At 47.7% G+C, this 9,737-nt stretch overlaps 1 protein-coding gene across 1 annotated transcript; it reads right to left on the bottom strand.

Annotated features, from left to right (window-relative positions):
- Nucleotides 1–3,011: 3,011 nt before the first annotated feature.
- On the bottom strand, nt 3,012–8,656 carry LOC136309445 (beta-defensin 116-like). The gene is made up of 3 exons (XM_066237584.1): nt 8,632–8,656; nt 6,239–6,358; nt 3,012–3,229 (listed from the first exon to the last, which is right to left on the bottom strand). The coding sequence occupies exons 1-3, from the start codon at nt 8,654–8,656 to the stop codon at nt 3,012–3,014; spliced, it is 363 nt and encodes a 120-aa protein (XP_066093681.1).
- Nucleotides 8,657–9,737: the final 1,081 nt, after the last annotated feature.

Here is a 9,737-nt window from a genome sequence, read left to right as displayed (position 1 = left end):
AACAAACAAAACACTGCAGGCTAGACTAGAGTGGATGGTATTTCCCGTGCGAAAAGGAAAAAGAAAAACTGCTAACCAAGAATATCTTACCCAGCAAAGTTTCTTCCAGGAATGAAGGAGAGGTAAAGACTATCCCAAACAAAAGCTGAGGAAGTTTATCACCAAGGTCATCTTAATAGACACAAGAAAACTCAATGCCTCATTCAAATATGACCAGCTCCTATCCCAGGCTAATACAAACTCCATATCAACCTCACATTCACCCTCCTTGAAACAAACAGTAGACAAAACCCAACTCCGAATCCCAGCCTTGCCTCCCCCTGTGCTACCCCAAGACAAACACAACATCAATCAAGCCACCTAGCACCAATATCCAGCTTCAACTCAACAATAAGCCCACAGAGAAACCCCATCTCCTCCAATTCCCAGTTCCACTCAGCTTTGCTGCGAGATCCATTCAACCACAAACATCATTCCCAACTCAGCCCATAACCATTCCAGAAATCTCACCTCCAAATAATCACTATTGATTTTTCTTCCATTCCCTCAGTCGAAAGGTCCTTTCCTCTCTGTACCACAATTCATTTCTCAATCTCCAAAGTAACCCCTTGATTGACCTTATAAATCTCAATTTGGACTTAATTCCACACATGTAACCCATGTCCCTAGTATGCTCTATGCCCAGTATTCCCTACCACCCCTCGACCCAGGGGCTCCAAGCCTTTACATGGATTACAGCCCTCTAAGGCCAGGAAGATTCTGGAATAATATGCATCTGAGGTGAACGCCCCTCCGCTGTCTGACCCCAGGTCACCCGGACCGCACAACCACATGCAGGACCCCAGAAGCTTTGAGAGTACCTGACGTTACCTGAAGTCTTATAAACCAGAACCAGAAAGACGACAACGGTTATTAAGTAAGGCTTCATAACTGACAGGTTCGGAGAGAGTGGAGGACACGCAGAGGGGGCAGGGGAGAGGTCTTGGCCACAGGGGCCGCTCCCTGCTTTATTAGTCTCAGGAGTAGGCTCAGGTTGTGAGCGGTGAACCTGGAAGGATGGGGCAGAGCCGAGCTCAGCCAGGCAGGAAGATGACACGCATCGCAGACGGTGTCTGGGAACTCGGTGAGAACGTAGGAGCTCTGCCCCCACCCGCACCCACACCCGGGTGGGAGAAGGAAAATGAAAGGCGGTCTCCCCCTGGCTAAGACGAGCTGGGATGAATGAGACTGTTCATCAGTTCAACAAATTCAGGAAAGCTAGCAAGTGATTTTAAGAAATAAAGAAACTTTAAACAGTGTATTTCTTTGTCTTCCTTGCAGGAATATGTCACGTCAGTCGGTGGCACTGAACTGTCCATACAACAGTGTGCTAGCTGGCTGTCAGGATAAAAGAAAAGAAAAGGAAAAAAAAAAAACGACGTTGGGAGATGGAGGGAGGGGGGAATGGGAAAAGGAGAAAAAAAAATATGGAAGATGAAAAACAAAAACCGGGGAGTGGTCCTGGCCGGTTGGCTCAGCGGTGGAGCATCGGCCTGGCGTGCGGGGGACCCGGGTTCGATTCCCAGCCAGGGCACATAGGAGAAGCGCCCATTTGCTTCTCCACCCCCCCCCCTTCCTCTCTGTCTCTCTCTTCCCCTCCCGCAGCCAAGGCTCCATTGGAGCAAAGATGGCCCGGGCGCTGGGGATGGCTCCTTGGCCTCTACCCCAGGCGCTAGAGTGGCTCTGGTCGCAGCAGAGCGACCCCCCCCGGAGGGGCAGAGCATCGCCCCCTGGTGGGCAGAGCGTCGCCCCTGGTGGGCGTGCCGGGTGGATCCCGGTCGGGCGCATGCGGGAGTCTGTCTGACTGTCTCTCCCCATTTCCAGCTTCAGAAAAATACAAAAAAAAACAAAACAAAAAAAAACCAAAACTGGGGAGTGACGTCAGTGAGACGGCAAACCAAGAGGAGCCAGTATTCACCCCTCCTCCCCGCAAAAACCTTGGGAGTGACCATCAGCCAGGGCGCTGGGAATCGCTTCACCCCCATTGTTTCACACATCAAAATTACACGCTTCCTTTTAACTTAATATACCTAAAAATTTTTATAAGATTCGTGTTGATAAGCAGTGGCAAGGCAAAGCTTTAGAAGAAAAAATGAGAGAATGAGGGGGACCTTCTAGAACAGGGGTCCCCAAACTTTTTACACAGGGGGCCAGTTCACTGTCCCTCAGACCGTTGGAGGGCCGCCACATACAGTGCTCCTCTCACTGACCACCAATGAAAGAGGTGCCCCTTCCAGAAGTGCGGCAGTGGGGACCGGATAAATGGCCTCGGGGGCGGCATGCAGCCCGCGGGCAGTAGTTTGGGGACGCCTGTTCTAGAACAACACACTTCAAAGACACCATTTAATCGGAGTGCTCACAACACAATAAAGGCAGACAAATGTATACATTTGAAAACAAAGAAAATCACGTTACTTTTTGAGAAGCAAGGTGACACTGAGGATCCCTAAAAGGGTAAAAATGCACATTCAAGGGAATAAAACATTAAGGGTTTCTTAATTAGTTGAGATTTTTCACTTGGAGAAGAAGTGAGTCCTCTGTTGCCCTGTCCTGACCCTATAGGGTTCTCTGAGACTCGGGGAATCTATCACTTCTACATGTCACTGGATCAGCCAGACTCCATGCAGTGGCCACCTTCTCTCTGCGGCCTCCAGAAGAAATCACACCCCCCTTCGTGGTGCCAAGCAGAGCAGAAGCATGATAGCCCTCCTTCCTTGGCACCCTCAACCTCTACTGAGCTAGCTTAGCATCCCAATTGGGTTTTGTTTGTTTTTTTGCCAGGGAGCTTTGCTATACCCTGAGGCTCTCCAGCACCCAGCCTGACCTTCCCCTGTCCGATGAGAACGACCCACAGAGGAAAGACACGCGCATGAGAAGGAATACATTTTTATGGGGAGGGCATTCCGAAACGGGGCAGGAATTGCTCCAGAGGAGGGGGTAAGGCTTGGTGACACACAAGTCCGAGAGAAGCGTTAAGTGTTTGTAACTGACAGATTGGAGTTGGGGTCCTCTCTCACATTGTTAGAGCTGGTGCTTTTCCCAGGAAGTTCCAGGCAGCATCTCTGATGGTTGGGGCAGGTCAAGTATTGAATCTCCTGTTCTCTGCAGGCGTCCCTGCACCTGCCGTGGTAAAGCTCGCATGGATTCCAAGGCTCCTGGCTCTTAGCATGGTGGGATCTGATCAGACCACCTGGGGAAAACATAGCCACGTTTAGTTCCTAGACAGCACTGAAAATAGGAGTGAGGAAGTATGCTTTTAAAAGAATACACCTGAGGAATATTAAGAGGCCCTGGCTGGTTGGCTCAGTGGTAGAGAGTCAGCCTGGTGTGTGAATATCCCAGGTTCAATTCCCAGTCAGGGCACAGAGGAGAAGCAACCATCTGCTTCTCCATTCCTCCCCTTTCTTGTTTCTCTTTCTCTCTCTCTTTCCCTCCTACAGCCATGACTCAATTGGAGCAAGTTGGCCCGGGGCACTGAGGATGGCTCCATGGCCTCTGCCTCAGGCGCTAAGAACTCTGTTGCTGAGCAACAGAGAAACACCCCAGATGGGCAAAGCATCACCCCTTAATGTGCTTGCCGGGAGTGGAGGGGCAGGGGTCCCAGTCGGAATGCATGTGGGAGTCTGTCTCTGCCTCCTCTCCTCTCACTGAATTGAAAAGAAAAAAAAAAAAAAAGAATATTAAGAGCTGGAGTCAAAACCACCTCAATTCAAACCTGGCTGTCATTCTAGTTTTCTGTCCTTAAAAGCAAGTTACTTCGGTTCTCAGGTCCATCACTGCACCATTTTCACAATGGGCACAATAACTAAACCAACTTCTTAACATTTGATGGTGATAAAATTAGCATGTATAATATGCTCAGAAAAAGTAGTAAAAAAAGAAAACAAATATTAAGCAGTGTTGTTGATATAAAAGTCTCTTCCTGGGGCTCCAAGGGCCTCAAGGGCTACCCTGTGAGCACCCATTGGACTTGTGCCCAGTGCCCACACAGAGGTGGGCTCCACACACACGGCTCCCATCAGAGACCACCTGGGTCCACTCCCCGTGGGAGAAATGGGAATGGGAGGGTTTGCCCCAGATCAGAACACCTCAGTCCTGTCTGCGGAGGAGGCAGTTAATGAAATGTGTCGTCCTTTGTGATAACTGGAGGGTTTTTAAGTAACCTCCCACCAAGAGCCTATAGATTCCGATTCGAGAGGTCAGGGGAGAGGCCAGAGCAAGAGCGCTCTGTGAGAGTTTCGGAGAAAAGACTTGTGGACTTCTGCTGGGAGTGAGGGCCACACTCCTGCCCGACCTGCTCACACTCACCCACAGACATTGCCCGGCCCATTCTCCCACACTGGACTTGTTTTAAGAGCAAATTAAAAATAATCATACATTTAAAACCAAAACCGATGCTTTAGGCTCTATCAGCTCCATCCAGAGCCAAGATCAATGTGGTATATGAGTTCTCAGCCATCTGTGCACTCCAGATGTGATCCCTTTCCCACTCGATTGCTAAGGTTCATCCGACCTATATGTATTTATTTACACTAGGTATAAGTCATTTATCAATTCACTAACTCAATAAACACTCATTAAACCCTCTTCTGAGTAAAGCACTCTGCTCCACACCAGGAATACATAAACTTAAAAGGCAGAATCTTGGCTTTCAAACAGTTTAATTTCCTACGTCTACGTTTGGGGTGATAAAAGGGGAAAAAAATGACTTTGATGGTCTCAGAAAAGTTTGCCCAGAACAGTTCCTGCCCATAAATTCTGCCAGGTGAACGTCGTAAGCCATTATGAAGGAGGCAACACTGCGTACGACTTCTGAAGCATAGAGTTCTGTCCTCCTTTTTGTGTGCCTGTTTTTTGTTGGGTTTTGTGTTTTGTTTTGTTTTTCAAACCCACCTGCGGTTTTAACCACTCTCCCAACATGGAAACCGAGCGTGCCTGGACCGGGGAAGGGTTGCCTCTCAAGTAAAGAAGATGAAACCGGGTGAGAAGTAAGGGGAGGGAGAATGTGTTGTAGGAAGAAGACGGGTAAGGAGGCACTGGAGAGGGAGGAGGAGAAAATACTAGATCCTGTAACTTGAACTCAGCCCCAGAGAAGGAGCCACAAGCTTGACTTTCTATAGGGCTGGGCTGTGACTACTCCCACGCCTCTCTGTGCATGCCGAGGTCTGACAGAGACATTGAGAAGGCCCTAGACTTCTGACTTCATTCTCTCCTCTCTTATAGTTTTATCCACCGTTCTTCAGTGTCCTTGAAAATCACACTAAACAAACTCTTTTAAGAATTTGAAAAAATATTACTGGATATTTTTCATCCAGCACCCATTCTCCCCATTTCCACAGCCATAGCTCTGTTGTGATAAATTTGACTGTCTTACTCAAACTTAATCACCCCCAAACCTGGGTGAAACCAGCCACCTCCCAGATAAACCCCACCTATGTCCTGCTGGAATCAGACGCCTCCTTGAATCAAATATCTAACTCCAATTCCCAGCCAGGTCTCTCCTGACAACCACCGAAGGCTCCGTCGTAAAACTTAACACAAACATAAAACTAGCCAAACCACTAAACCACTCAATCCCAATTCACAGCATCAGAGCCAAAACACAGACCAGCTACAAACTCTGCTCCATCCTAACTCCCAGTTCTACCCAAGCCCACCTTCGGTTCAACAACCACCAAAAAAACAAAAAAAAAAACAAATGCCATTCCCTCCAAACTGCACTAAAACATAAGTCCAGCCCCATTTTATAGACAGACTTGCTCACCCCCTCCACTTCTCTTCCCATTTTTTTCATCATGACTCTAAGGTTCTGAGCCACCCCACCACAGCTCACCCTCCAAGCTGCTGTGGATCTCTCCTACAACTCGCTCCCACCCAGCGTGGGAGCCGCGCTCCGGATCAGATCACAGCGCTACCTAAAATGCTTCGGACAGTCAACGCTCCGCTCTCCCTGCAGCAACTGCCTCTTACATTTGTCTCGGCAGAGCCAGAGCGGGACCGAGAGAGAGAGAGAGAGAGAGAGAGAGAGAGAGAGAGAGAGGTCTTAGCCTGAGATGGACCTCGGGGTTCACCTCCACAACCTGCCCGAGACGAGCGAAGGCGTCTGGTAGCGCCTCCGGTCTGGAGTGATCTCAGAGGGTCCCCACGCTACCCAGAGCGCATGTCAGCCCCCAGAACTGCTGAGAGAGGCCTGAGTTACCTGGAGTCTTCTGAACCAGGATCAGAAGGATGGAAAGGGTCATGACATAGGGCTTCATGACTGACGTGTCCCGAGAGAGCGGAGGGTTTGTGTGTGTGGCCGGGGGCCCAACGGAGATCGCTGCCGCAGGACAGGGCCCTGCCTTTATTAGTCTTGGAGATGGGCCAGGGTGCTGAGGCATCCCCCGGGGTCAGCCAGGCAGAAGGGCGGCCCGGCCTGTGGCGCCCATCTCAGCAGGAAGTGTGGGAGCGTCGCCCGCAGCACCAGGTCAACGCACAGGCCGTCTCCCCAGGAAGAAGCCAGTTAGAGCCAGCTGGCATTTTGCGTGTGACATAATTTGAGGGAACAAATCGATCGATCGATGCAATCAATGGGAATGTGAAATATGATTTAAGAACTGAGGAATCTTTTAAAAAAACAATTTTATTTTATTTTATTTTTTTGTATTTTTCTGAAGCTGGAAACGGGAAGAGACAGACAGACTCCCGCATGCGCCCGACCGGGATCCACCCGGCACGCCCACCAGGGGCGATGCTCTGTCCATCCTGGGCATCGCTCTGCTGCGACCAGAGCCACTCTAGCGCCTGAGGCAGAGGCCAAGGAGCCATCCCCAGCGTCCGGGCCATCTTTGCTCCAATGGAGCCTTGGCTGTGGGAGGGGAAGAGAGAGACAGAGAGGAAGGAGGGGGGCGGGGTGGAGAAGCAAATGAGCGCCTCTCCTATGTGCCCTGGCCGGGAATCGAACCCGGGTCCCACGCACACCAGGCTGATGCTCTACCGCTGAGCCAACCGGCCAGGGCCTAAAAAAACAATTGTTTTTTATCCACTGACCGGGATCCTGTCGCAGGCATCATGGACGAATAAGAAGAAGACAGTGAAGGAAAGGGTGGGGAAGAAAACTGGAAAGGGAAGTACACATGGAGGGAGGGAAGGACACAAAGCAAAAAACCATGGCGACTCATGTTGCTTTACCACCAACCTGCGCTGTGCTGGTTTCCGTACTGCGGACTGTGGCATGGATACGAACACTTACTGCCACACTGTGACGTTTGGAAGTGTCTTCTGCTCCACAGGTGAGGACGAGAAAGTTCGAAGAGATGATGTAATGTTCCCATATGCTTCGCATCTAATAAGGCCTCTAGAGCCTAGACCAGGAATGGTGTCTGTGACAACAGATGCTTTTGAGTTTTTGCTTTTTCTTCTGTGAGCAGAGGGGCAGAAAATGGAAGATAAGAAAAAAAAAAAAACAATCAGACTGCTAAAACTCAGAAACTAATCACTGTTCAGGACAATCACTTCAGTCTGAGGAATCAGCACTCATCCCGTGACGAACTGGGAATGGAGAAATGGGAGCCAAATGATTTGTTAGAGGGCGCCACATTGACTTCTTATGCTGATGAGTAAATGTGGAGGGCGGATGGGTGGTGTCCCGTCTCCCGTCTTTCGAGTGAGAGTTAGGAAATAGGGAGGGAACAGACTCTTTGGAAGAGGATTTCCACATCCTGCCGTGACAAGGCGAATATAACACCGGAAAAATAGAGAGTTTCAGACATTGAATTAAAGGCAGAGCAGACGTGGAAAGGCAACCTACAAAATGGGAGGAAATATTTGCAAACCATATGTCTGATAAAAGGTTAACATCCAAAATATATAAGGAAGTCACACAACTCAATAGCAAAAAATAATAACAAAAACAAAACCCTTTAAAATGGATAAAGGACCTGAATAGACAGTATACCAAGATGAATCAGGTGTTGGAATTTTATTTTTCCTAAAAAAAAAAAAAAAGTTTTTGTTTTTGTTTTTTAATTTATGGATTTTAGAAAAGAAAGAAGGGAGAAAGAGAGAAACATGATTTGTTGTCCCACTTACACTGGTAGATTCCTGTATGAGCCCTGGCTGAGGATCGAACCCACAACCTTGACGTATCAGGATGACCTTCTAACCAGCTGAGCTACCAAGCCAAAGCAGATGTGGGGATTTCCTGACATAATTTCTTCTTAAATTTTTCAGTTACAGTTTACATCCAGTATTATTTTGTCTTCATGTCAGACGTACAGCAGAGTGGTTAGACAACCGTATACTTTACGAAGTGGTCTCCCAGTGTGTCTAGTACCCACCTGGCACCGCACCTGGTTACTGTCATATCATTGGTTACACTTCCAGGCTTCACACCCCAGTGACGGTTCTGCGCTTGCCAGCCTGTGTGGCTCAGACCCTTCCCCTCTTCCACCCAGCCCCTCCCCGCCCCCCTCGGGCCACCATCAGGCTGTTCTCTGTTTCTGTGAGCCGGTTTCTGCGAGTCTGTTTCTTCGTTTATAATGTTCTACAGATTCTGCATGGAAGTGACATCATGTGGTATCTGCCTTTCTCTGACTGACTTTGTTCACTTACCGTAATACCCTCTAGGTCCATCCATGCTGTCGCAAATGAGAACATTTCTTTCTTTCTTTCTTTCTTTCTTTCTTTCTTTCTTTCTTTCTTTCTTTCTTTCTTTCTTTCTTTTTTGAGAAGGAGAGAGACAGGAAGGGGGAGAGAGAAAGAGAAGAGAGAGATGAGAAGCATCAACTCATAGTTGCTTTATTTTAGTTTTTTTTTTAATTGATTGCTTCTCATATGTGCCTCGATGGGGGGAGGAGGCTCCAGCCTTAATTCTTGCACTTAATTCTTATTTTTCCTAATAACATGGGCCAGGACCCCCACTGTTACCATAAACACTTGAATATTAGTGGGAGTACTTGTTTTCTTCTCAATTTTATAAAAGAAATGTGTCTAAAATTCCTTGAAAATATACTGCTCACAAAAATTAGGGGATATTTCAAAATGAATATGAAGCTATAAAATCTCCCCTAATTTTTGTGAGCAGTGTATATAACACTTGCCCCCAAGGGTTTGGCATTTCATCTTTGGCATGTTTAATAAGTTCTTAAGATATTCTACTGTAATTGTCTCTTGAAATTTATAAAATATTTTCTCTTGGTCATTTAAGGTAATCCTATAATCCTCTTTTTCTATTAATGTAGAAAATTACCATTGTTAGATTTTTCTGAAATGATCACATCTTTAGATATATCTTAGTTGATCATAGTATATTTTTAACACACTATTAAATTTAGTTATTTACCATTTGATGTGGAATTGTGGCCCATGCATAACAGGAGATATGGGCTATTGCTTTCTGTTCTTTCTAAAAATATTTTTATATTGCCTGACCAGGCAGTGGCGCAGTGGATAGAGCGTCAGACTGGAATGCGGAGGACCCAGGTTCGAGACCACGAAGTCGCCAGCTTGAGCGTGGGCTCATCTGGCTTGAGCAAAGCTCACCAGCTTGGACCCAAGGTCGCTGACTTGAGCAAGGGGTTACTCGGTCTGCTGTAGCCCCACAGTCAAGGCACATATAAGAAAGCAATCAATGAACAACTAAGGTGTCCCAACAAAAAACTAATGATTGATGCTTCTCATCTCTCACTGTTCCTGTCTGTCTGTCCCTGTCTATCCCT

The sequence above is a fragment of the Saccopteryx bilineata genome, chromosome 6, assembly GCF_036850765.1.
Source record: "Saccopteryx bilineata isolate mSacBil1 chromosome 6, mSacBil1_pri_phased_curated, whole genome shotgun sequence".
Lineage (NCBI taxonomy): Eukaryota > Metazoa > Chordata > Mammalia > Chiroptera > Emballonuridae > Saccopteryx > Saccopteryx bilineata.
The sequence above is the reverse complement of the archived record's forward strand: the minus strand, read 5'-3'. Positions and strand labels throughout refer to the sequence as shown.